The sequence below is a fragment of the Drosophila montana genome, unplaced genomic scaffold (genome assembly GCF_035044405.1).
Source record: "Drosophila montana isolate Dmon_TW-CO22-7 unplaced genomic scaffold, ASM3504440v1 contig_1624_1, whole genome shotgun sequence".
In the NCBI taxonomy this organism is placed as follows: domain Eukaryota; kingdom Metazoa; phylum Arthropoda; class Insecta; order Diptera; family Drosophilidae; genus Drosophila; species Drosophila montana.
In genome coordinates, this window is record NW_026996559.1 from 2,134,331 (window position 1) to 2,162,297 (window position 27,967).

At 38.9% G+C, this 27,967-nt stretch overlaps 1 protein-coding gene across 1 annotated transcript; it reads left to right on the forward strand.

The window, feature by feature from the left end:
- Positions 1–6: 6 nt before the first annotated feature.
- On the forward strand, positions 7–27,822 carry CanA-14F (Calcineurin A at 14F). Its single transcript, XM_064699956.1, has 2 exons — positions 7–160; positions 24,889–27,822. Exon 2 carries the CDS (start codon positions 25,185–25,187, stop codon positions 26,976–26,978), a length of 1,794 nt encoding a protein of 597 aa, XP_064556026.1. The 5' UTR covers positions 7–160; positions 24,889–25,184; the 3' UTR covers positions 26,979–27,822.
- Positions 27,823–27,967: the final 145 nt, after the last annotated feature.

Sequence of the window (27,967 nt, forward strand, 5' to 3'; positions counted from 1 at the left end):
AATATCGATAGTGCCTTCGACTGTTTTTGCAGCACTACTTTTGCGTTGAAACTTCAGCCGGACGTGTGTTGCGGGAGCGCGTTAGAAATTTGCTTCGAATCAATTTATCGTGCGTCTGCGTCGTTGTGTGAGCAAAAAGTGTAGCAATAATATTCAAAAGGTAAATTGCAAGCAGAATTTTTTGTTTTTTTTTTTTCTTCTGAAATTGTTGAAACTGTGCGTTAATATCAAAGCCCATGCACAAACACATATGTACATAGAGGGGGCGACGCCAAACATTGCTGCGACGGCTCAGCAGGCAGAAAATTCTCAACAGCCTCAAAGCTGAGCAACGGACTAGCAACAAACACCAATTGGAAACACACACACATACACACACATATGCATATACATACATATATATGCATACAGACCGAGCTAAGACGTGCTCTGTGCGTGTGTGTATGAAATGTTTTTTTTTGTTTTTTTTTTGGTCACACATAAGTATATGTATGTAAATGATGTACATACCCGTCGAATATTGGATTATTTATAAAAAAAAAAAGAGGAATATACTAATAATAATAAAAATCGGCTCAATGACCGCGCTGTTGGTTTTTGAATTTCTTTTATTTATTTCGATTTTCCAATTGGCCAAAAGGCAGCACATAAAAACAGAAAGACACACGCGCCCCTGATGCCGCCCCCACCCCAACCATATACGCCAAAAAGTGCATCGAGTGAGAAATAACAGTGTGCCCATTTCGTACATACATTTGTATGTATGTACACATAAGTATGTATGTATGTATTTAAAGGTAACATACATATAGATATATGTACGTATGAAATTATTTAACATTTTTACAAATAAATTATGCGATATTTTTAAGAAACTTCCGTCTGGTGTGTGTGTGTGTGTGTGTGTGTGTGTGTCTGTGTGTCTGTGTTCAAAAACAACAAACTGTAGTGTAAAGTAACTGTAGATGCTGCTGTCTATATGAAAAGAGATATTCCAGAATAACAGTAAAATTCAAAAAGGAGAAAAGCCTATGTATATGTTCACGAGTGTATACTCATGTGTGTGTGTGTGTGTGTGTGCGTGTGTGTGTGTGTGTGCAAACAAGCAAGAGATTTTCAGTGAAAGAGAGCAGAGCCGCACGTAAATTACGGTGCTTGTGACTGGGACTTTCTACGTTTGTGTATGTGTGCGAGGGACAGGACACCAAGCAAAGCGTAAAGCAACAACGAAAATTTTCATGCTGTAGAAGTTGGGGTGGATAGGTGGGTCGGGCAGCGGGAGGCTGGTGGGGCATAACTTTGTTAGCTGGCGCTGTTATCGCTGTTGCTGCGCAGTCGCTAACGCTGCCAGCGTCGTACCGTGTGCATGATTCGAAGTTTTGTTTTATTCCCTTTTTTTTTTTATGTCAGGCAAAAAGCATAACTCACAACACTCAAAAAACGCAGAAACAGAAAACAAACTGAAAAGAGTCATCATCATCTCGTTGGCTCTAGTCGTCCTTGAGCAGTACAGCCTCGACTCCAAACTCCGCCCAGGGTCGTGTCTCTCTGTATGTGTGTGTGTGTTTTCGCATGGACATCTCTTCAAGGTTTCTTCTTTTTTTTTTTTATTGAATTCAAGGAGAACCCGCTTTTCTCCCTTGAGCCCAGACCAAACTGCATTTGATGTGTTGCATTTTTTTAATTCCCGCTGGCTTTAATCGCTAATGCGACACACAATCGCTGGCCCCCATCATCGCGAGCTGATGACCCGGTTAGCTAAATGAATTTTTTTTTTTTTTAATTGCGCATAATAGAAACGTGCATTTGTATATTTACACATACACATACATTCGTGCACAGTGGCTTACAATTTAAAACAACTTTCAAAAACTTTCAATAAAATTTTAAATGCAAATTTGTGGTCTAAATCTATTATGGTGTTGGCTTTGCAACTGATTAACTTAAAAAATTGGAAATGATGCAGAAATTAGAATTGTCGTTTGCAATGAATGAGAGGCATTGCATCAATTTTTTTTTTGCAATACCCTGTATAACAGAGCTGTACCGGTGTATGTAACAGCAGGCATACTGGATCCCATGGGCCAAGAATTTTGAGCGGCATCAATAGTCGAGTCGATCTAGTCTGGCGCCTGTCCGCGTCGACTTAAGATAACTCGATCACTTGTCCGTTTCGAGAAAATCGATAAATATCGATGTTCAACTTGACTTTTACGAGCAAATATCGTTTATAAAAGCTTGCGAATTTTAAACTGTGTTTATAACCAGATCACTTTATAACGATCGGACAAAAACAATAAGTTATTTAGGAACCAATTTGGTATAAGGGTGGTATTGAGAAAAGGAGTATCTTAAGGTCGGGCACTCTAGATATGCTGTTGATTTTTAAAAAGCAAATTCCAAACGGGAAACATTTAAACTTCCTGATGATGGACCCAATCTAAGGAATTTAGTTAATTAATATATATGTATTTATATATATATATTTTTTTTTTATCGAAATTCCTAAGATTCAAGATATTCTGATTTTGTCATTGTTGGCTTTAAATTCACAAACTCAGACATGGGTTCTTAATAAAAGTATTTTAAAATGTTGGTAGATTTAATACTCATTTTAATTGGACATTGGTGCCATATAATTGCAATAGCTTGTCGTATCAGTAGTTCGAGATTTTTAAGCGGAGTCACTTCTCCGCTAATAGAACAACTATCAACAGAAATACATGATATTCGTATACGTATATAAACCACACGTCCAAATATATGTGTGTGTATAGACTGCAGTTAAATTTGCTGATAATCAGGTGTAATGTCACTTAATTGTCAACAGTTTGGGGATATTTAGAAAGCTGACTTTTGACATAGGGCATATATATGTATATATGTATATTAGGGCATTGTAGGTATTCCTAGATTAAAAACACCATAAATAAACATTTCGGTTTAAGTTTCAAAGAGAAGGTCATTAAAGGGCAGATCAAAAATTATCTATTCCTTTGCTTTAGTCAAATCATAATTTGCATTGCAAATAAGTCTTTCTCGTAACATCGCATTGTTAACATCACATCAACAGACACAATTAACCTTAAGCAACAGAAACAACTTTCAATTGTGTACCAAAGATAACGGTAAAAAGTACATTTCTAAAATATGTACTCAAGAATAAGAATAACATTTGTAAATGCAAATTATTCAAGCGGCTTTTGTTTTTTCTTCTAGTTTCGTTTTAAAAATCGTTCGTCCTTTGTAAATACGCATTTGAAAACATTTAAAATATCCAAATATTTATAAAAAGTGTGCTTTCTTATCGTATTTGGCACATTTCTTAACATTTCTGATTCAAAGTAAAGCAAAAAGCTTTGTTTTGCACGCAAACAGCAACAGCTGCTGCTGCTGCTAGCCTAGAAAGCTTAAGAACCCGTTAAACTGATGTTTATTAAGATTATCTTACTGTAAATCTGATAAAAAGCTAATTTTCGTAACATCTCAAAACAGCGGACACTTTGCTGTATTCTATGCGTAAAATGTACCGCAAATTGCATATGAAAAAAGCACTTAATTAGCATACAGGTGAAAATTGCTCATAAGTTAATTACATGCATATTATAACAATTAGCAATTTGCGCTCTTATGACAACTGCCGACACTGGCGGCAAATGCAGAGTGCTTGGTGGAGCTGTCGCTGTCGCAGTCGCATCATGCATCCGTGCGTGGGAGCGTAACAGAGAGCTTGGGAGAGAGGGGCAGAGAGTAAGAGAACGTATTGTGGTGAGAGCGAGCGCACGAACGTGCAAAATAATTGTAAGAAAAATGAAAATGAAAATAAAGCATAAATAGATTGAAAAGTTAAGCATGACGCGGCGCAACAATTGCGGAATATCAAATACAATAGAGAGCAAAACAAAAAAAAAAAAAACAAACGGCAACCGTTGTTTTTGCTGCTGCTGCTGCTGTGGCTTTTGTTTTTGTACTCACATTGCGCTAATAATAGCGGGAGCAACTACTACAACAACAACAACGACCACCAGCTAAAAGTACTGAATACGTTTAAGAAATACATTTCGTATATGCATACATACATATGTACATACAAACTATATATATGCATACATATGCTTTACAAAACAAAACAAAAAATACATTAGTTAAGCCAACAGAGTTTTCTCTGTGATTTGTACAAATCTAAAAAAAAAATACATTCTCTATGAGCACACATCTACATGATTATGTGCATGACTATGTGTCTGTAAGTGAAATTAAAATAAAAAGCAAATCTACCCGTGCTGCTGCATTCGCATGTACATATTTACATTTACAACAGTTTCGGGTCAATTGACTTTTAGTGTTGCGTGCACCCATACAAACGCAATCCAATGAAAAAAGCTCGCTAGCAGCAAGCAGCAACAGCAACAGCAGCAGCAGGACTCTGTTCGCGTCGGCGTCGCACGCAACAATTCGCCTTAGTCAAGCCTAAGCTCACCACAGGCGCGCATACATATACACATATGTATACATATATACAGACACGAAGGGGAGCTGAGAGCATGCGGGGAGCGCTTGTGCTTTCGCGTCTTTCCCTACTCACCAAACCCTCAGCCACATACACTCATTGGTTTGCGCTTCGTCACCGCACAGTGGTTTTAAAGCGATGCTAGGTTTTTGCTTTTATAAAAAACAAACAAAAAAACTACACATTTAGTTAATTTACTTTTGCTAGGCATTAAACATTAAGGTGTATGTGTTGCAGTTGCGGAGCTTGTATGCTCTTGCATGTATGTACATTTACATACGTTTCTTGTGTGCGTGTGTATGTTGTGGGCTTAGGAGCAGCTTTATATGTGATTAGAAAGCTCTTTCTCTAGCAAACGAGAAGGTTCTAAGAGCAAACCAAGTATTTTAAAGTAAAGCTACGTACACATACATACATATATATGTATGTAAATATATGCTTTTCGATTACTTTCAAAATCACGCACGTTACAGCCTTGCGTCGACAATATAAAGAGTTTTAGTTTTTGGCTAACATTTTGGTGGCACTTGTTTTAGTGTAAATGCTGCTGCTAAATATGTAGATATTAGTAAGTAAATAGTAACACGTGCCGGAACAGATAGCGAAGTTTTGTTTCGTCTTTAAATATGTATAAAAACACAAAAAGCTTCCCGTTTGACTTTATATATAATGTCAAATAAATTATTAAGTTAAAATATGAGTTGCAATAACTTATTAAGTTTCGGTTGCAATTATTTTTCCCAATAGTTTAGTAATTATATGTACACATGTATGTATGTACAACTCAATAATTATATATACAATATATATGTACACAAATGTATGGGTTTATGTACATAGATAGCTTCACTTCAATATTACATGACATGACATGACATCAGCATCCTTTTAGGAAAGTTCTATTGTTGCTGTTGCAGATGCTGTTGCTGCAACGTGACCGGCCCTTTGGAATGCAAGCTATATGCGCACATACATACGTCACACACACACACACACACCTAATACATACTTATGTACATATGTACATCTACAGCGGCTGTCTGTTGCTGTCACAAAAGCCCAAAATCGCAGCGGGGCTGAAAGAAGACATCGCCGTGTTTTCATTTCTTTCATTTGCACGAGTTGCTCCTGCTGCTGTTGTTGTTGTTGCGCCAGCAACAGGATATTCGGCACGCACCTACACAACACCATGAAAAGCAACAGCAATAGCAGCGTTGTCATAATGACCGACTAACTGACTAAGTACGTATGTATGTATGCGTACATATCTATATGTGTGTATAAGTGTGTGCATGTACATATTTATGTTGTCTGTATATGTATATATGTGTATGTGTTCGTGCATGCGCCTCGCCAGGCTGCCAAACCAGCGGTCAGGGTTGACTTTTGCAGGAGCCCAAACCAGGAATATACTCGCTGGCGCCCACCTTCCCGCCTGCCTGGCTGCCTGCCTGCCTACCACACGCCCCTCCACCATTCTGCTTCTTGCTAAAAGCAACGCCAACAACAAAATTAAGTGCGCCGAGGCAAGCTCAGTTGAGGCTTGGGCTTGAGCGGACCGCGTGCCGTTACTTCGTTTTTATCCTTATTGAGTTTCTTTCTGTGAGAAGAAGTCTGACGCGGCCATGGCCGTATGCATATGTATATGTATATACACAAATATGTATGCTTTTGTGTGTGTGTGTGTATGTGTGTGTGTGTGTGTGTGCGTGCGTGTGTGAGCGCGGAATCGATAAAGCATACTTATTTGCACTTTTGGTGCAACATGCTTTAAATATGTACTTATATACATACATATGTATAAATGTATTTTTGTTTTCATATAATACCTTTACTTATATAGATATACATATAATATATACATACATCGCTGCCAGCGCACTCACACAGTAAACCCGATTTTCTCTTTGTAAAAGTGTGTGTGTGTGTGTGTGTGTGTGTATGCACAAAAAGCTCTGCGCCTTTGGCTCTGCTGAGTCTGTGTGTGTGTGTTTATTATGTATTTGTACTAGTATGTGTGTGTGTGTGGGTTGGTGAGTGTGCGACTTAGTTCAACTCGAGATTAGCTTCCGGTGGGGATTCAAATCATCTTTCGGTTCGTTGCTCAAGTTATAAATATTAAAAATTCAAAAGCAAGTCCTTTGTCCCATTCCTTTATATCCATACATACCCCATTCCGTGTACCCCGCAACAGGCATCCATCACATTTCCATCATTTGCTATTGTTGCGCCCTTTCGCTTTCAGCTCGCGCTTTGAACAGCTGCTCAGTGACTGCTACTTTCCCCCAAACTACATATTGTCACTCTCTCCCGCCCATTGAACATCTCGTTACAGTTACTTTACGCATACTATACACTGGTGGCCATAAAAAACGCAACAGTGGTGCAGGTCTAGAAAAACCTTTTATCTTTTTTTTTTTTTTTGTATGAGAAAAAAGCATTGTCCGTGTTCTTGCTGTTATGTGCATGGGTTTTAGTGCCGTTTTCGCTACTTTACTAGATTTTTTTTTTATTTTTGGCTGGCAGCAGGAAAAGTTTGGCACAAGTATTTTTTGTACGAGCTGTGCGAGCTGATGCTTTAAACTTTTTGGTCAAGGTCCTTGGTTTTCGTTTGCTATTCTTCTTTGCTTTGGTTATGGTTACCAGAGTCTGTGGTACTACCTCTCTCTCTATTTTTCTCTCTCTCTCCGTCTGTCTGTCCCTTTCTCACTTTCTGTGTTCCTTTAAGTGCACTCAGCGTGCAGCAGCAAGAACCACAACAAAAGCATAAATTTTGACTTAACTCAAAAATGTTTGCTCTTGCTCTTTTTTATGGTCACCACTGTACTGAGTGCAAAGTTGTGCTGCTAGCGCTTTGTATGCGTGCTTGACTCTGTGTGGTTGTGGTTGTTGCTGTTTTTGCTGTTGAGTGAGCGGTGAGTTTTATGCTTGTTACATTCTGCTCTCTCCAACATGATTTGCCTCGGGATGGGCAGTTTGCCTGTCTATCTCTTGCTCTGACTCTGTTAGAGAGTTTTTTGAGCTTTGTGCGTGTGTGCGTGCGTGCTGCTGCAGTTCTGTTACGCACAACTTGGCAGCAGTTTTGCATATAATACTTTTTACCTTGTGTGTGTGTGCGTGGCAGTGTCTAAATGCATGCATGCATGCATGTACGGGTATGTTACAGTTAATCCTTTCAAATATGCCGTTCTCATGGTAGGTGAAGCAGTTTACAGGATTTACTTATCATAAATACCTGCATACATTTAAATGTATGTATGTTTTTATGTCTGGCTGTATGCATGTGTGTTTGCATGTGGTCGTGTTTGCGGCTCTGTGGTCTCATTTGACTCGCAGATCAGCTGTTTTTTGCGCTCGTGTTGGTGTATGAATTTATCGTTTTATTTTTAAGCAATTTCGCATGTGCTTTGGTCTGAAGCTACAACGGCCCACACCATCCCAACATACACACATGGAAACATTTGTGTTTTTGTGCATATATGTTTGTCTGTATATCTGACAGTACACAATGTGTATGCTAATTGCTGAAGCTGCAACAACAACAGCAACCAAATACACAAAACTGTGAAACAGAAACCGAAATTAGGTCGCAATCGCCAGCCACACACCCCGCCCCACCTCCCCACATACACACGCACACACACACACACACAAACACACCGCCCAACACAGCACCTGCGGCGGCAAGTAAAATACAATTGCCAAAAATAATTTCACTGCGCGACAAAAAAAAAAAAAAACAAGAAAAAAAGAAATAAATGCCGCATACACATGATGAAAAATCGCGTCAAGTGAAAAACTATTTGACTTATTGGAGCAGACAGCAGCGCAGTCGCCAGCATCCAAGCTGTCACTCACACGGACACATAGAAAATAAATTTAAAGAAAATACGCTGGGAATTATATTTCTTTTCTTGTATCTCTCAATTAAAATGTGCTAAAAGTTTATTTAAAATATTGTGTTGAATCAATTTTTACATACATATTAACGGCTGTAACTGAACACTGACTTCTGCGATAAACGGTAAATGTTGCACAAGCGCTGAACTAATATACGTTTTAGCCCAGTCATGGTATAGGGAGGGGGAGGGGGGGTGGCGGCGGCGAGGGGATGGGGACTTGAACAGATACCGCAAGCGCGCGCCCAACAAGAATGTCGCCTCAAAATTCGAGCGAATTTCCATGTATGTGTAGGTGCGTGGCAGCGTGTGGGTGTGCGTGAGTGTCTGCCTGGTCGCCCAACGGGGTGTGTGTGTGTGTGTGTGGAGAGGGTTTGTTGGTCGTGTTTGACATGTGCATGTGGAGCAATTTCATTGTTATTGGCCACGGAGATTTCATCACCATCCTCGTCAAACACAGCATTAAAGTTAATCATTGCGAATACCTCATGCTGGGGCCCACGCACGTTGCAAAGTCAATTTTTATTTTCTCTTTTAATATTATTTTTTTTCTTGTGAAGCTATTGAAATCATTTGCCATATTTTACGATATGTGCAAATGGTTAAAATTTTAATTATCGAAGTGCTATTTGATATCGATTCTGTGCATGTATGTACATACATATATACAAAAACATAGCTATTAAAAATGCATCACACCTGCATGTTAATATTTAATGAATATGAAACGATTTTATATGTGTAATATAAGTTGTTGTCAATATGTCAGCATGTGGCACATATTTAAATACAAAACCTAATTAAAGGTTAGGCGGAAAAGTCGAGAAAATTGTTGCCTTCTGATTTCATTTTGATTTCAAGAGATTTGCTTTAAATTGTATTCTATTAGTTATTTTATCAATAATTAAAAAACAATTCAATTTCCGGCTGATTGACTCATAGATCAGAAAAGATATGGCCATATGCATATTTGGCTTTCGCAATACGTAAACATGTGAATCACAAGATAATCGATTTCTCATTATTTTCGAAATTCGGTTACGCGTTTCTCGCGTAAATGTTATTGTAAGCAACAAAAGTGTGTTCGGTGGAAAATTTAATTTCCGTTGCCCAGGAACATTTCCGAAAATCGGTTAAACAAATTATTTTCTGCAAAGCTTGCATTTGGGTATATTGAGTACTTTTAAGGCGAATAAATGAGAAACAAATGAAAAATGTGTGCAACCATTTTCCAGCTAATTTGACATCCTTGTGTGTGTGTGTGTGGGGGGGGGGGGCGGGTGGTTTTTTGACATTTTCCTCATCCTGATGCACACTTACGTCATAAAATCATATTACTGTGAACATTTCCAGCCTAACAGCACTCACGATTTGGCCAGTGCGTTGATTACCTATCATTCAGTAAATGAAGAGTATGTTTATGTGTATATCCATATGTATATACGTATATAAGTATATGTTTTGATACATATGTAGCTCCTGAAATGGGTCCTTGTTAGACGGCGTCAAAGGGTTACCCGGAAAATTGGATCGACGGTAAAATGCGTTTGCGTGTTTGTTTGCTTGTAATTGTTGTTGTTGTTGTTGTTGTTGTTGTTACTGCTGCGGGTGTTGTTGCTGTTGTTGTTGTTGTTGTTGCTTGGTCACAACGCATTTCAAACTTAATTATTATAATTGGCAAGAAGCGACGCTGATGACAAACACACCAACAAAAAGCTGCCAAAAGCTAAACCAAAGCAAACAAAATAAAAATTATACAGGGTATATAAATATATAAAAATATATACATATACATATGTATATGTATATATTTACGTATATATACATATATAATTTAAGGAAAAAGGCAGCGAATAAGCTTTGACACGCAACATGCGGCATGTCGCACAGTGTGGCAAACACAAGCTAATTCAACAGGCTGGCGATACAAAACACTTTTAATTAGTTTTCCTTTGTAGAACGTGGCATAACAACAAGTTGCTAACCACAACTTTCTGTTGATTGACAACCGGATTATAAAAAAATAAACCACATTTTTAATAAGCGAGTGGAAAAGAGTTCAAAAGCTGGCAGCAACAAAAATCGCTAATTGGATAGAATGTCATGAAAGCGAAAAAGTGTTGACTGCAAATGAATTCTTCAACAATTCTGTGACCCTAGAAGTTTACTTTGCGCTTCAAACAATTTGTTTGATTGCAAATTAAGAGTTGTTGCATGGAAACGGAAATCCCAACACACCAAAGTAAGCAAATGGGTGAATCGCATTTTTTAGATTTATCTGAAAAAAAAAAACGGGTGGAAAAAGGGTGAACTGCTCTGCCGACGAGGTGGCAACCTTAGATTATGGATTCTGTAAAGAGAGTTGCCAGCCTGGTGAACAGTTCCACAAAAAGTTGAACTTGACAAGAGACAAAAATGCTAGAATAACGAGTACAAAACAAATACATCTGCCAAGAACGAACGGTGCGAAAGAATAATTAGCTTTTGTTTGCACAATTGTGTAAGGCAAAGCCAACTATGGTGACACGGTGCCACATGGCGCCCTTTCGGGCTGGCTGGCTTTCTACAACGACGCGCCCAAGTCACAGCAGAGCCAACCCACCCAGCCACTAAGGCCGAAAAAGACTTGTCGCCCGGTTTGGCTTAATAATTTGCAATTTAAAACTCTTGTTATTCGTTTTTTTGCTCTTTATTTTTTATTTTTTCAATGCTGTTGTGTTTGCGGTGTTTGCATGTGTGCAGAGGCCAAAACCGTTTGAGCCAACAAAACAGGCAAAAACAAAGCAACGGCTACAATGAAAATCTAACAATGGCCAAGAAGAGCACGAATGCTCCAGTGGGGTGTGCCCGACTATGGGAAGCCCTGTACACAGACGAGCTGACTTAACAAACATTCGAACTTTCTTCCCTACTCACTATGTATGGGAAATAATCCTTGCTTTGTTTAAACTTTTTGAAATAATCAGGGCTTAAATATGGCAAGAAGAGTGTTTGCACACCAAAACAAAAGGCGCTAGCTTTAAAACGAGAGCTTTTCTCTATTATTCAAGAACCAACCATCTTTTATTAGCCTCGATAAGATATTGAAAAAGCAAGAGATATTTAACAAAAACGAATAGACGAGGATTTATAATACAAATTTCAAGCCTTAGCTCTAAAAGTTTTTCAATATTGGCAATGACCAGAAAGACATACAGACGGATGCTCGTGGGGCTGGTGTATACATATATGTATAATTTGTTGATCTTGAAGATGCTTCCTTCTGCTTGTTGCATACGTGTGCCCAAAACTATTATACCCATTTGCAAAGGCAGCACAAGACAACAAGCAATTGTTAAGATATCATTTACATTTATATGTGCATATGAAAAGGGAATTATGCAAATTAAATATTACACATTACATAAATGTTCACATGTCAAGTGGGCACAGACATCCATTTGTAAGTACGTATTTTGTAGAGTACCGCATAAAATTGCAATATATGAATGAACATTAATCGGATTAGGACCAATTTTCTAAATTCAAGCGTGAAAAATCAAAAATATAAATAAAATGACGTGTACTTTGCTTATAATTTTCCTGTTCAAATATTTTGCATCGCGAACCAAGTGCCGCTAACTGCAATTTGTGAGAATTTGAACCCATTAAAAATGGGTAAAAGGTGTATAATGTATTTGTGGAAATGAATGTATCAAACAGAAAGAAGCATCTCCGACCCCATTAAGTATATATATTCTTGATCGGCATCAATAGCCGAGTCGATCTAGCCATGTTCGTCCGTCTGTCTGTCCGTCCGTGTATCCGTATGTATGAACGTAAAGATATCAGAACTTATAAGAGCTACAGACTTGAAATTTTAAACGAAGGTCCTCCTAGTGCCCGCGCAGTACGAGTTTGTTTCCGATAATCGATAACTTTCCCCGTTTCCAAGTAATCGATAAAAATCGATACCGAAATCCTGTTTTTTGAGCAAATTTGGTTAATAATAAGAGCTAGAGCCACCAAACTTGATATGTTGCTTCTAGAATAGTATATATGTATATATCAAGTATCTTTCATTTTATAACTATCGCCACCTCCCCGCTACCACATTATAGCTATAAATCAAGATATTAAACCACGTTGTATTGCCCACCAATTTAAGCCACAATTTAAATGCACTTTATGACTTTATGAGATTATAAAATTCTATAGCACTACACTACTGTTGAAAATGTTGTTCATCAAGATCGGTTAAGAAACACAGAAGTTATTAAAGAAAACATGTTTTGGCTGGCCACGAGTTTGGGGCAGCTAGTGTAAATTGTAAGAATTTCTATATACATGTACACACACACATTCATACGCGTCTTCATCGAATTCTATCAACAGCATTGCACTTGCGATTGTATTGTTTTCTTTGCTGCTAATTTAATCCGGTTTTTTCTTATTAGGACTCAATTCGTGGTGTGGCAACACTTTTTGTTGTTTTTTAAATTTATTTTTATTACTGCTGAAGCAAAAGAGCGCGTAAAGCGAGCTACATTTGGTGTTGGTAGATGAGGGTGCAGGGTATTTCCTAGTCTCTTACTTGTCTATGATTTAATTATGATAGAATTATATTAAATTCCGAAAACATGCTGTGCACATACGTACACATATTTGACTGGCAAAATTTTAAATGTAAAAAGCAATTTAACTAATTTTAATCAGCTTGAAATTTAAGAAATTTGGGTTGTCTCTATGCTAACAAACATAGTTTTTTGAGGTTCTTTTAAAGACTTAATGCACCTAGATATTCTATTTAGATATGTACACATTTAAGCATGCATTCTCGTAATAAAACAGAAAAACACTATGATTAAGTTTTCTTTCGTTTATTTAAGCCATATAAGGACAACACTATTTGCAAGGCACTTAACTACGCTGTAACTATTTGCAATGAGCTCAGAACTGTGTAGTTGCCACCTTGTTCTTTTACTTGACAGTTGATTTGCCACTCGTTAATAGAGCGCTTTAAGATGACAATAAGAATGGCTTTGTACAGATTATATCTTAACATTAAGCAGTATTGATGACTACATATATATATATATATATATATATATATATTTTTATATGTAGGTTTCCTCTACATGTTTAAGATATTTACATACTGGCATGCAGATATATCACATGTGAAGCGTGCATAAATAAGATAGGAATATACAAAATATTGTCATGTCTCGCATTGTTCCGTATCACTTCAAATGTTTTCAATGGCATTATGCACACTTACATTGTTTTTCGATACCCTTGTAAAGGGTTTTGTACATTTTGTCACGAGATATGTGACGAATAGACGAACACAAGAAATATATATGTATATATATATTGCTGATTAGTATTAACAGTTGTCTATGCAAATTGGTACCTCAGTTTTATGGCATAGGAGTATCATATAGTTCTATTGGAAGAGTCGGATGAACAAAGAGTTTTTGTATTGAAAACCTTTTTTGTTTTTCAAGATAGCTGATAGCCGAACTTGGCATTAACGAGCTTCACGAACTTAAATATTGTATGGTTGCTATAGGAACAATCACTTGGAAATGAAGCCTTTGTTTGAAAGCACCTCTAAGGTTGTTTTCAAGAGTATTTAAGCTTCGGCGTGTCGTTTTCTTTTTGTATTGCTTACAATTGTGACTGCAGCTGCGGTTGCCGCGTTGCTGTTGTTATGGTTGCTGGCGTTTTTGTTAACAGACTTCACCCACACACACACACACACCCACACCCATAAACACACACACACGCACAAACACACTGAGACAGACAGACAGCCTAGAACTGTTGCTGTTGTTCGCGGTCGTCTTTTGTTCTTGCCATTGGCATTCGACTTCGACACACTTTTAATTAGTTTGCCACATTTCGCAAATAGTTGAATAACAAATAAATTTGTGCACTTTAATTACGCGCTGCTGTTGTTTGCCCCCATACACTGTAAATATTTGCATTGTTTTTTATATTCTTTTCAATTTTATTCGTTTTTAAATAACTTGGACTTTCGAACGAGGTGGCAACGCCGCTGCCTAAATTTTGGTTGCACGCTTCTCGCAAGTTTTGTTTCCCTTTTGGCTTATGCCAAGTAAGCGCACACACACACACACACACACACAGTGAAGCGGCGCAAAAATTTAATTTTATTTTTTATGCACATATATTTTTGTTTTGTTGCTTGGCTGCGGCTACAGCCGAAATTTAATGACTTAGAAATAAAACAACAACAAGATGTGAAATATTCGCAGTCTGTGCGCCGGTTTTGGTATTGTTCTAATTGCACACCCAATCGTGTGAGTGTGTGTGTGTGTGGTTGTGTGTGGGTGTGCGGGTGTGTGTGTGTGTGAAACCAAAAACCACAGTAGCAAAAACGAAAGCAAAACATTCAACGTTTATGTTCAAAGATTTACGATTTCTTTATTATCGTCGTCTGCTTCTTCTCTCGGCCACATTTTTGTAATGCCACATTAATTGAATTTGTACTTAAACATTTCCTTTTTTTTATTATTTTTATTTTTTTTTTATATTAGTTGACGTTCTGGCAGCACTAAATACAATTTCATCTGCTGCGTTAAGTTGGCTGCGTCTAAACTTTTACCGTTCATTGAATCGTTGCCAGTTCGTTTATCATTTTTTGTGACAATTTGCCATTAAATCTTTCTAGTGCAACAATACAGTACAGCAAAAAAAAGTTGCTAATATTTAGTTTCGAATTGTTTCAAAAATGTTTCGTTTATTCTCGTTTTTCTTAGTGTTGACCATCCTCATTAGGACGAAAAACTGAATCGAACTAGTTTTCTCCATCTTCATATACTCATTGATCTTAGAAACTATGAGAGCTAATAAAATGTTGAGTAAATATGCTTGTACATACATATATCAAACGCAATCATAGAAGTTAACAATGTTTGACACGAAACCTCCCTCGTTTTCATAATATCAATAATAAATGAAGCATATCTCGAAGATTATAGGTGTTAGGCACACCAAATTTGGTTTCTAATGCACTATTTACAGATTTTCATATTTGACTTTTTGAATAAGTATCCTAATGGGGGAGAGCACCCCCAATACTCCCAAACTTGACAAATCTCTCCCGTTCTTACCCTATAAAAGCTAAAACTTTGTGTTTAGGCATGCACACACATTTGGGTGCCATATTTAAGCAGTAAAAATGTCTAAACTATCTGAATATAAACATCGGAGTTATGCAAGAACGCATTTTCCCTAATGTGGGGCTAAGGAAAGAGCGTGTGCCTTTGAGTATATGTACATATGTAAAAGAGTACAACTCTTGGTTCGGACCACTCCCGACTAGTGCATTCTTGCTTTTATTTAATTTAAGTTTAGTATTATGTACTCACACAAACACACACACACACACACACAGATAGAGAAACAGCAGCACATGTAAGTCGTCGATTGGCATTTTATTATCGTTTAAATTGCATTTCATTAGTTCGGACCGGTTGTGGCGCCTAGTGGGGCCTGACGGGAGCCATTCGACGGCCTGTTTGGTGTTAAACATACGAACTACAATCGAATGTACGCGCTCACGTGTTGGTTAAACTGCAAAGCTAATGTTTAATTTATACTTTTAAGACCCCTTTAACTCTTAAAATGCACATTAAAGTTGTGTAAAGTCAATATCATTAATATTTATCAGCAAAAATAGATCGAAGCTTAAAAGCCAGAGACTCCAAAAGATACGCAGATCAAGTTTTTAATTTTGCAGATCTTTGAATAAATTTGAGTGAAAAAAGCCTTTAAGTTTTTGTACTCTGTAAATGGACTTTGTTCCTATTTAGTTTATCTGTTAGATTTATAATAATGTTATGTTTATTTAATTGATGTGATTCATAACATAGAGTAAAGAGAGCTGCAGACAACAACCGCGACAACAGACGTCTGCCCATCGATATATATATCGATAGCTTATCGATAGATCTGATAGCCTGATAGCCTGATTCCACTATGCTTAGCATTTGTTACATTTACAAACTGTGGGATTAGTCAAATTAAAATTAAAATTAAAAGCTTACTTTCTTTGTTATATCAGCTGTTTGTAGTAATGATACTTTCATACTTTCCATAAAATCGATACGAAATTCGATAAATCATCGCAAAAATAATCAATTACTCGGGGCGAATACCCACATTCTTTCTTCTTATGGGAAAGCGTACAGGCAACATACTTCACATTCGCAAAAAATGTATAAAATGTTGATAGTGGAATTATATTTATGCTTAATAATAGAGCCTTGCCTCGAGTACTATTGCCAGCAACTGCAACGAACTGTTTTTGTTTGGCACCGAAGATGTTAGTTCAAGGATTGTTTTCAAATACAAACGAAATATTGTTTTCCTTGTTCTCATCGTGGTTGCTGCTCTGCTTATTATTCTGCTTGTGCATTGAAAATTTGTGCTCAAAGAGCCGACGGCTACTTGTTTCCCTTTTATAATGGCTTGAATACATTTCGCAAGGGTTTTAATGAGATTTCGAACATCTTTGCTTTGATGTGAGACAACATGTCCAGATCGAAAAACAAGTGCGTCCGAATGGAACTTAATCATTTCGAATGGCTACTTGTTTATTGTTCGTTTGATGTACACACTTGTGTGTTCTGGTATTTAAAGTCATGAGAACATGCAAGCACCCAGTTATATTCGTTCAATCAATTAAATATATGAATGACACGTTTGCCAATTCAAATGGATTTGTGCCAGACTGAAACAGGAAACAAAATATAAAGAAATCGATTCCATCTGGAAAGCTTTTGTTAGTTTTTCTTTTAATAATGATTGTGGCTATTTTTTTCCTTAAATGCGCAGCTTTTCTCCTTTGAGAAATTAAAAGATACATTTATCACAATTCTGAAATTTGTCATATTAAAGTAAAGTTATCTATTAAAGTTGCGCGGCTTGCAAAGTTTTTTGAAAAGGGGCAACGAATAAAAATTTTTTAAAAATTTATACTTGTTAATTGATCAGAAATATTGTCTTTTATCGAAAAGACCAAGCTCCTTTTCATAATTTGGTGTGTCGCAGCCAGCAAAAGATGTTCAACAACGACGGATTCTTAAGAACAAGTGAGAGTTCTGTAGTCAGGAGTGCCCGAGTGGCGGATACCCTGTACACCAAAGGCAGCCTGCGCAAGACGGGTTGCGGTATCACGAAAATTAATTATGCTGTATATAAATATATGTATATATATATATATATATATCTAGTCTAGAAGCCACATGTCAAACTTGGTGGTTTTAGCTATTTAAATCAAAGAGATTTGTTCAAAAAACAGGATTTCGATATCGATTATTATCAATTGCGTGGAAACAGGGCATGTTATCGATTATCAGAAGAAAGACCTACTGCGCGGTCACTTGGAGGACCTACATTAAAAATTGCAAGTCTCAAGACTCTTATAGGGTCTGAGATCGATACTCAGCTATTGATGCTGACATACATTTGCACATAGCCATTATACCCTTTTTACCCATTTTCCATGGGTTCAGGGCATAAAAAGTAGCTGTTGCTAGTTGCCCCTTCATATTAAAAAGTAGGTATTTAAATGCAATTATATTTTATGCTATTTTTAGGTATCGCACGCTTAAGTCAGACATTATTGTAGTTCTAATAAAATAGACTGGAAAAGTAGAATTCATAGAATAGCGAGCGAAACTCCCAACGGGCACAATAAATTGATCCCACACAACACACACACACACACACACACACACACACGGCCTTCTGACGGTTTCGCCAATTGGCACCATTTCATTTTTAGCGTGTGTGGGTCACGTTTCTGGTTTTAGTTTTAGTTTTAGTTTTAGTTCTAGGTTGGACCATTATACCACATGAGATTTAATAACAAGTGCTGATGTAATTACTCCGACATGAGAGCTAGATGTTATATATGTATTTACTATACATACAAATATATATATATATGTGTGTGTGTGTGTGTGTGCTAACTGCCTTGTTAAAATTGCACGCTGGGGACAAACCTTACATAACCAAACCCCTCCCTCAATCCCGCTCTCCCAGTTTCCCCCCGCCGGCGCTGTCAGTTAAGTTCTGTGCGTTGTGTTTTGGCGAACAAAAAAAAGTGCACAACGTTTTTTTTTATCGTATGCATAATTGCTTTTAAATTACCAAGCAAACCAACTAATGTACGGACACACACACACACACACACACACACATTAGCCCACTTAGATATTGAAAATTATAAGACAGCAAAACAACAACAAACGTTGCAAAAATAAACAAAAACAAAATATTAACAACAAGAACATTTTCATTCTATTGAAGCAACACAAAACCTCGAAAGCAGCAAGCTTCCCCCCCTTCCCTCCAGAAACGGTGGCGCAGTAGTTCTTATGCCCTTGCAGCGGGTATAATTGATTTGTCATGAGATGTGTAACGCATAACGCTTATGCATTCTCGTTCGGTATCAAAAGAAAACTCGATGTAAACATGTTCCCCTGTCTAAACAAACCTTTGCCTAGCTCCGAATCGGAGGACTCTTACAAATAGAAGCCATAGGAATGATCTATCGAGAATTAGTTTTAGAGTTTTCAAGATATTCTAAGCCAACTACCATTCACCACACATCGCAGTGAAATCTTATTAGCATCCAATTGGTATATCATATATATATAGCTCAATTGGAAGAATCTGTTCAAAACTTGTTGCTTTTGCTTGAAAACTTTATCTGTCAAGGATAATTTTATCAATTTCAATCAGCAAGCCGTAAAGCATATGTCCACAAGTGTATTTATTCTTCGGCTTATTTCTTCTCTTATTTTTTTTTTTTTTGAGATAATTTACTAACAAGAACAAATGCAAAACAACAAGTAAATGCAATCAAATACTCTCAACAGCAAAATACACTGTTCCTAGAGTAAAAGTCATATTTATGGATATTTTAAATTAGGAAATCAATTATAAATAATATATGCTGCTATCTGCCACGATATACTTATACTTTAGATTTCTCAAAGGTTAACTTGTACAAGAATTTTCAAAAACTGTGAAACAATTCGAGTTGAAGAAGAAAAAAATTTTCAAAAAGAAAAAAAAGCAAATGGAAAAACCTTACTTTATTATTAAACGTTATATATATAAAGATATATATCATAATAAATTTTGATATTTCGAGTGCCTCAAACCGAATGCATTCGAATCCCTATGAATGAAACCGTAAACCAAAACAGTTGTTTAATTAAATTTGAATGTGGTATAAATTAAAAATCGAATTCAGATATTGAAAATATATGAGAAGCCAAAGTTTGAACCAAAATATGGGATCATGATTGTGAGAAACCAGCTGGTTCGAACCGTGAACTGAATTAAGGGCAATGTTTTTGCGAATGCAGCCCTGGCAAAAACAGTTCGAAACAGGCATGACTCTAAAACTGTAACAGACAGTTGCTTTCAAACGGTCACTTTAAGAAATCTCAACTTTTGCGTGTTTTTTTGTTTGTAAGAGAGGGGACACACGAACATGGCACAAAGCCAATATGCTCTAGTTCTAGCAAGAGCGAGTGCAGGGTATGTGCCGCATGTGCGATCGTGTAAACGCAAAAATATGCGCACAGCAATAAAAAGTTAACAATGAACAAACAAATGGAATATATGCATGGAAGTAAGCCCCGTGTAGGCACTGATAAAATGTTGTTGTTTTCACTTTGGCACTGAAACTTGTTTAATAATTCAAATATTAATACATACGCATACGCAACACACACACACACACACACAGAAACATGGCCGGGATGGGTGTAGTGGGGTATATAAATTTGCATACGCACGTTGCCATTTGAACGTCTTGTCAAATTTATGTAAAAACTCAACCTTTGTCTTCGAGGGCTCTGCGCAATTGGCTGTCACCTCCACGAGCACCTGTGTTTGATTATTTTTTTACGCTTGAAAGTCTTCCCATGATACTGACGCAGTCAATGTGAGCGCCTCCCGCAGAGCGGCAGCTTTGTTTAACTTCGTGTGAATGGATAACCAATTTAAGGCACTTCTCAGACGTCAAAGCTCCAATTCGCATCTGCCCGAATCTCTCTGTGGATGCTTATAATGGGCTGGCTTTGATCTTCCCCTAATTAGTGTCTCCTTTTACCATAAACACGACCAGGCTCTCGGGTGGAGGCACAACTCCGACAACAGCTCTGTACCTCTAGGTCCGGGTCTGCCCCCCAATTTGGCTAATGCGGGCACAGCGGAGTGTCCCCGTGTCTGTAGCTACGTAGTTCGCGTTTGCGTCATCAAATCTGCATCTCCAGATGAAAATAAGTTAACCTTGCAATGCTCGTCGTATTTCCGATGACGTCCATCGAGCACCGCCTGCTTAAGTCTCCTTCATTTGCTTCGTTTGCTAGTATATCCACTTACAAAGGCTGTGGTTGCCTCGTTTGAGATCCGGAATCCAGAAATAGCTCCAAGTGCGCTAAGCCCAAGTAGTGCACGAGCCAGCAATGGGGTGTATTAGCGCACGGTTGCCTAGCGCCAACCCGGGCTGGATGCGGGTATCCACAACAAGTTGCCTGTGGTTGAGTGGGTGAGCCCGCTTTGTGTACCGAAATAGAGCGAATCCCTTGAGAGCTTTTCGCACAGAAGCTAATACTTCACAAGGCCTCAAAGTGCGCAAACGAGAGTAAAGTTCGAGATTAAAGTTGTCTTGAAAATTATAGCACTAATTTGTTATACACCTTCAGAATGTGTTAAGGTTTTGTGCTATGTCCATATGGACGCAATTTTTCTATTTTCAATTTGTTCCGATTATAGAGCGACTCCCACTGGGGCGTGGCATATCATGGGACTCAAGGCTGTAGACCAGTTCGGGCCTGGAACTCAAATTTATTTTGGCCGACTTGCAAGCTCTTGGCTGGAAAGGATGCAGAGATGTTCAAAAGTTGATTAGGATAAGGATGTCAACATTCCGTATATGGAGAGAATTCCGAAACAACGAAAGTTGCCCAACAAGATTTCTCATAATAGGATTTTCATGCAATTCGCAGGACATCTGTAAACACACAGACTCCAACTGGCACGGGTGGAGTGGACTACGCAGACTACTCCAAAGATCGTTCCAAAAATGATTTGACAAATTGAAATAAGAAAAATCAATGTCTCTTAATTAATTCAGTGGGCAGCCTTAGCTGTAATTGGGCTGCGAACGATTATTGCGCAATCGCATGCACCTGACTGCAACATTCTTATTTAATTGGAGCATTTCTCATAGGAGGTACTGTAAAATTATGACCCGCAGCGCGCCTTAAAAATGTATCAAGTCGTACACGTAGGCATGAACACGCACATATGCAATATCTAAATCCATCTGAATATTTGCATTATAATCGATATTCTTTTTTTTGTTTTTTTTTTCTTTCTTCAGTCGATTATAAGCAATAAGATGACAAGCCACTTTTTTGCATTGCAATGGCTATTAATAAATAATGTTTGTCAACTGTTTTTGGACAGTAAACTGACACGAATTTGCAACCAGTTTTTTAGCGGACCTCAACCAGTCTGTAGCTGGGCTCGGCTCGGCTTGGGCTCGCACCTATACCAAGTATAATCTTTTGTCAACAAAACAAACAAAGTCAGGAGGTGACGCCTTAACACTTTTGAACTATTTCTTACTAACCGTATCTGTAAACATTGCACAGTGGCGTATGCAAAGGGGTTTCTGTGAATATTCGCTGTGATTTAAAAGTGACCTCTTGTTTTTAAAGTGAGTATTTAACCACTTAGCATAATTGCCGCGTAGGTCGCCGTGCTGATTAAATTTTATTTAAATTTCGAATTGTTTTCTGGTTTGTTAACGAACCAGTTATACGAGATTCGATATTAAAAGTCCACTCGGAGCGTAAATTAATACACATTAACTTTAACTCGCAAGTATACCCATGCTGATTGTAAAGTTCATAGCTAAATTTATTTAAACAATCGAGTGCATCTCAAAAGGGACTGAACCTTTTTTGGCAATTGTAAAAACTTTATTTCAACTGATTTTGTGTCTTGGTACTCTAGTCTCTCCTAGCTGATCACTTTTTCCTATCCTTGACTCACTGCTGTGTTTCTGAGGGTTTCTGTACTCTAGACCAAATGTTTAAAATAACATACGAGCTATCTCGTTTAAACCAGGTTAATAAATTTCAAACATTATGTGTGTAGCTCGCGTTGAATTATCAATTGTCAGCTGTTTTATTTTTTTGCTCTTTCAACATCTTGCAATGTTGCCAAATGCCTCGCAAAGTGGCAACACTGCAAATTTCTTCTGATTGTAAATGTTAACAATGTAGATAAAGTGCCTTGCAACGGCGTTTTTCTCGCAAACGCTAGCTGCGTACCTGCCCTCAAAGGATTCTCTTAAATATTTACGAGACCTCAACAATAAGGTTTAGTTGTGTTTTTAATCAGTCTTGTAACAGCTTGTCGATTGTTAGCGCAATTTGCTCTTTAAATACGGTTATTTAAAAATCAATTTATGCGGGTCGATGCGAACGTGACAAAACCGCAACAACCAGCGCGGTTCCAGTTGCTTACAAATACACAATCATGGGTATTTATAATTATGTGGGCGTCTTGGCTAATATTTAATTGAAGTATGTAAATTCGCATGCACTTATTTTAATAAAAAATAAATGCGCCCATATTTACATTCACACACACACACACACACACACACACATGCATATGTTGGATGCACTGTTCAACACTTTGTTAACATTCAAAATAGTTTTTCCCTTTTTATAACAAAAACATGAAAAATTTATTTGAAATTAAAGCTTTTCTGCTTTTAAACGAAATTATGTTATTTTCGGACTCTCGAAAGTGTAACTGAAGCGATATAAGTACACTTTTAGTTTAATTTTTTGCATAATAAAGTTGCATGAGATTTTTTGTTAATTCCAGAAATGGTTTAATTTGAAAAGCATAAGAAATTTTTTACTGTGTGCTGCCCAGTAAAGCGGTTATATTTACACCTATAGATAATATGTTGATTTGTTCCCTGTTAAGTGCGCTCCAGTTCAGTTGTAATTGCCAATTAGAAACTCTGCTGCACGGCTTTAGATGTTAATCTCTTCTTTGTAAAGTTAACCTGTGCCCAATCAGAAACTCTGCTGCAGGGCTATAAACGATATGTTTACCTGTGCTCTGTAAAGCTGAGTTGTGAATTCGAATCAGAAATCCAGATGCAATGCTTTATCGGTGTTGATCTGTTCTCCGTTAAGTTCAGCTGTAATTCCCAAGCAGGAACTGATAAATTCCTGTTGGTGTTGATCGTTTTTCTGTCATGTTCAGTTTTTCCCAATCAGAAAATCTACTCAGTGCCTTATATAATATGTTGATCTGTTTTCTGTTTGGTTCAGTTGCAGTCCCCAACTAGAAATCTGATGCAATGCTTGATTAGTGAAGGGATAGAGAGAGAGAGAGAGAGCGAATGGAAGAATGAGCCGTTGAGCTAACGAGAGCACGAGCATCGCTTGTATGTGCATGTGTATGCTGTTACTGTTACTGCTACTGCTATTGTTACTGTTACTGTTACTGTTACTGTGACTTTGATTGATTTTCGTGATTGCTATTTGTCAGCGTATTATTTATTTACCTGCACAATTGCTAGATTTCTGCAGCGTTGAAGCCACTGCACAAATACCAATGCAAAATTTGTTGTGTGCATGCTCATGCATTTATTATTTAAGCATTTGTTGCAAAACTGTTCAATTGAACAATTATGAACGGATGCAATCACAGCAAGAATGATTTTCTAGCAAATACCCTGTACTCACAGACCGCTGCTTCAAAATCTTGTATATCCTTGTAGAGTGTATTTAAATCAACGTACATAGCTTCTCTTAAGTACGAAAGTACGAAAAGATCAAGTATGTGTCAATTTGTCGATAACTTGCCCCATTTTAACAAAATCGATAAAAATCAATATCGAAATTCTTTTTTCTGAGCATATCTTGGAGCTTATTAAACGTGAAGACACCAAACTGGTGGGTAGACTCTTTTATAGTATACGCAGATACTTCGTTCAAATTGCATAAAGATCGGACAACAAACATCGAAGTAAATTGCGAGAGCAATAAAATGGGGCGAATACAGTCTGCTGTTGCGCAATATTTTCTGATGATTTTATTGCGCTCGACAAACAATAAAAGCCCCAATGCACGCAAGATAATTATTAAAATAAACAGGAATATTTAATGCGTGGTAATGTTAATTGAGGTGGAAAATTGCACTCGAATGGAGTAATTTTTTATTGTTTATCGAGAAACATGTTAATTGGATTTTAATGCGAGGCTTTTAAAATGCAATTGCAATTGGAATTGGAATTGGAATTGGAATTGCATTCAGCGTGGGTTAGATGGTATATGGAATATGGGATATGGAAAACGCATGGGATAGCATATCTAATGACAATTTTGCGCATTATTGTAATTGCAGGCAGCCATTGGACAGGCAGGACGAGGACGATTGCCGTAAGCCGTTAGCTGTTAGCTGTTAGCTGTAAGCTGTTTGCCGTTAGCCGTTGGCCATTAGCCGATAGCCGATAGCCAATAGCTTTTAGCAATTTGCCAGCGCACATTCAGGACTCGAGGAGCGTCGTGGTCGTTTGTGCGTGGCGCGGGGGCGGAGCAGCAGGCGGCGTGCGTCTGTCGCATTGACCTGGTCAGCAGTTGTCAGTCCGGCAGTCCAAGTCGTAGTCCTTGTCGTTCTCGTTGTCGTCGAAGTCAAGGAAAATGTCTTCGCCATTAGCGCAGAGCAACAGCAGCCAGTCACAGTCGCAGTCGCAGTCATCAGCAGCAGCGGCAGCGGCAGCGGCGGCAGCGCAACAGCAAAATCAAAAGTCAAATTCGGCTGCGAGCGGCGTCAACAATACACACGATAAGAATGCGGCTGGAACGACGGGGACGACAGCGAGCGGTGGCGCGGCTGCTGCAGCAGCAGCAGCAGCAGGAGGAGCAGGCGGTGGCGCAGGAGGAGCATCAACAGTCGCTGCGCCGCAGAGCCCCACAAAACGGAGCACATTATCCACAAAGGAGCGTGTGATCGATAGCGTCCCGTTTCCACCCAGCCGGAAGCTAACCTGCGCCGATGTGTTTGATGCCCGCACCGGCAAGCCGCAACATGACGTACTTAAGCAGCATTTCATCCTGGAGGGGCGCATCGAGGAGAGCGCCGCGCTTCGCATCATCCAAGAGGGCGCCACACTGCTGCGCCAGGAGAAGACAATGATCGATATTGAGGCGCCGGTCACTGTCTGCGGCGATATACACGGCCAGTTCTACGATCTTATGAAGCTATTCGAAATTGGCGGCTCGCCGGCAACCACAAAATATCTGTTCTTGGGCGACTATGTGGACCGGGGCTATTTTAGCATTGAGTGCGTCCTCTATTTGTGGTCGCTGAAGATTACGTATCCGCAGACGCTGTTCCTGCTGCGCGGCAATCACGAGTGTCGGCATCTGACCGAGTACTTCACCTTCAAGCAGGAGTGCAAGATCAAATACTCGGAGCGGGTGTACGACGCGTGCATGGATGCGTTCGACTGCCTGCCGTTGGCGGCGCTCATGAACCAGCAGTTCCTCTGCGTGCACGGCGGCCTGTCGCCCGAAATACACGAGCTGGAGGACATTAGGCGGCTCGATAGATTCAAGGAGCCGCCCGCCTTTGGCCCCATGTGCGACCTGCTGTGGTCCGATCCGCTCGAGGACTTTGGCAACGAGAAGAACTCGGACTTCTACACGCACAACTCGGTGCGTGGCTGTTCGTATTTCTACAGCTACGCCGCCTGCTGCGACTTCCTGCAGAACAACAATCTGCTGTCGATCATACGGGCGCACGAGGCGCAGGACGCCGGCTACCGCATGTACCGCAAGAGCCAGACCACCGGTTTCCCCTCGCTGATCACCATCTTCTCGGCGCCCAACTATCTCGACGTGTACAACAACAAGGCGGCGGTACTCAAGTACGAGAACAACGTGATGAACATCCGGCAGTTCAATTGCTCGCCCCATCCGTACTGGCTTCCCAACTTCATGGACGTGTTCACCTGGTCGCTGCCCTTTGTTGGCGAGAAGGTCACCGAGATGCTGGTGAACGTGTTGAACATCTGCTCCGATGATGAGCTAATGACCGAGGAGAGCGAGGAGCCGCTCTCGGACGACGAGGCAGCGCTCCGCAAGGAGGTCATCCGGAACAAGATACGCGCCATTGGCAAAATGGCGCGCGTCTTCTCTGTGCTGCGCGAGGAGTCCGAGTCGGTGCTACAGCTGAAGGGGCTGACGCCGACGGGCGCCCTGCCCCTCGGCGCCCTATCCGGCGGCAAGCAGTCCCTCAAGAATGCCATGCAGGGCTTCTCGCCCAATCACAAGATTACCTCGTTCGCGGAGGCCAAGGGACTCGATGCGGTGAACGAGCGGATGCCGCCGCGCCGCGACGCAAGCCCCTCGCCGGCGGAGGAGGGTCAGAAATCACTGTCAGCGGCGGCAGCAGCAGCGGCCAACGCAAGTGCGAATTCAATCATTGGATAATTCTAAGTCAGTAGCAGAGTAAAAAGCAGCAGAGTGGAAGAGCTGTGGAGCAGCACAGCAGCAGCGCAACCTTCGGGCAGCAGCTGCAAAGTCAGTTTTAGATGTCGAGAGTTAAGTTAAAAGCAAACGCAAGCAGCATATGGTGGGAGTGCATGCGATTGGGTGAGGGTGAGGGAGAGCGAGAGGGAGGGAAAGCAAATCAAATAAATATAGTTTCAAGCTACGGCAGCGACAGCAGCAACAGCGACAGCGCAGCCACATACGAATACCAATAAGTACACATGCATACATGCGCATACACACACACACAGCCGCAGTTGAAATGCATTTCAAACGCAAAAAACAAAAATGAAACGAACGAGTGGAAAGCATAAAAGGAAGATGAGTAGCATGCGTGTAACTTATTGGTATATATATATATATAAAAAAAAGAAGCAATTAAGATGAGCAAAACACAAGCTAATCATAAAAAAGCAGTTAAACAGTTTTGAATTATATATGTTTATATATATACATACATATATATAAAAATATATAATACTATTCATATATCATACAAATTTTGTGCAACATTATATCAAAGGAGGGCGCGCCGCTGCTGGTGCTGGCGTCGCAGCAGCAGCAACAAGAAAATTAGGTAAATTATATTATATGCAAGAATGCAAAAACAAAAAACAAATCAATCAATATATTAAACTTAAAATAAAGCTCGTCTCTGAATAAAAAAAAAATATATAAATCAACATAACTCCCAACTGAAAAGAAAACTACAAATTGAGAAAAACAACAAAAATCCTCAAAAAAAAATAAATAAAAATAATAATTATAATAATAAAACAAAAAACGCTAAACGCTAAGAAATTTTACTACTTTCGTTGTGTGGCGCCGAGGGCGACTTTAAAGCTAAACACCAAGAAGAAGCTAACGTTAAATTACTTCCTACAATCCTAATACAAAAACAAACAGACAACAACAATATTTTACTACAA

Coding starts and splice junctions, on each gene's coding strand:
- CanA-14F (XM_064699956.1), top strand. CDS start 25,185: ATGTCTTCGCCATTAGCGCAGAGCAACAGCAGCCAGTCACAGTCGCAG.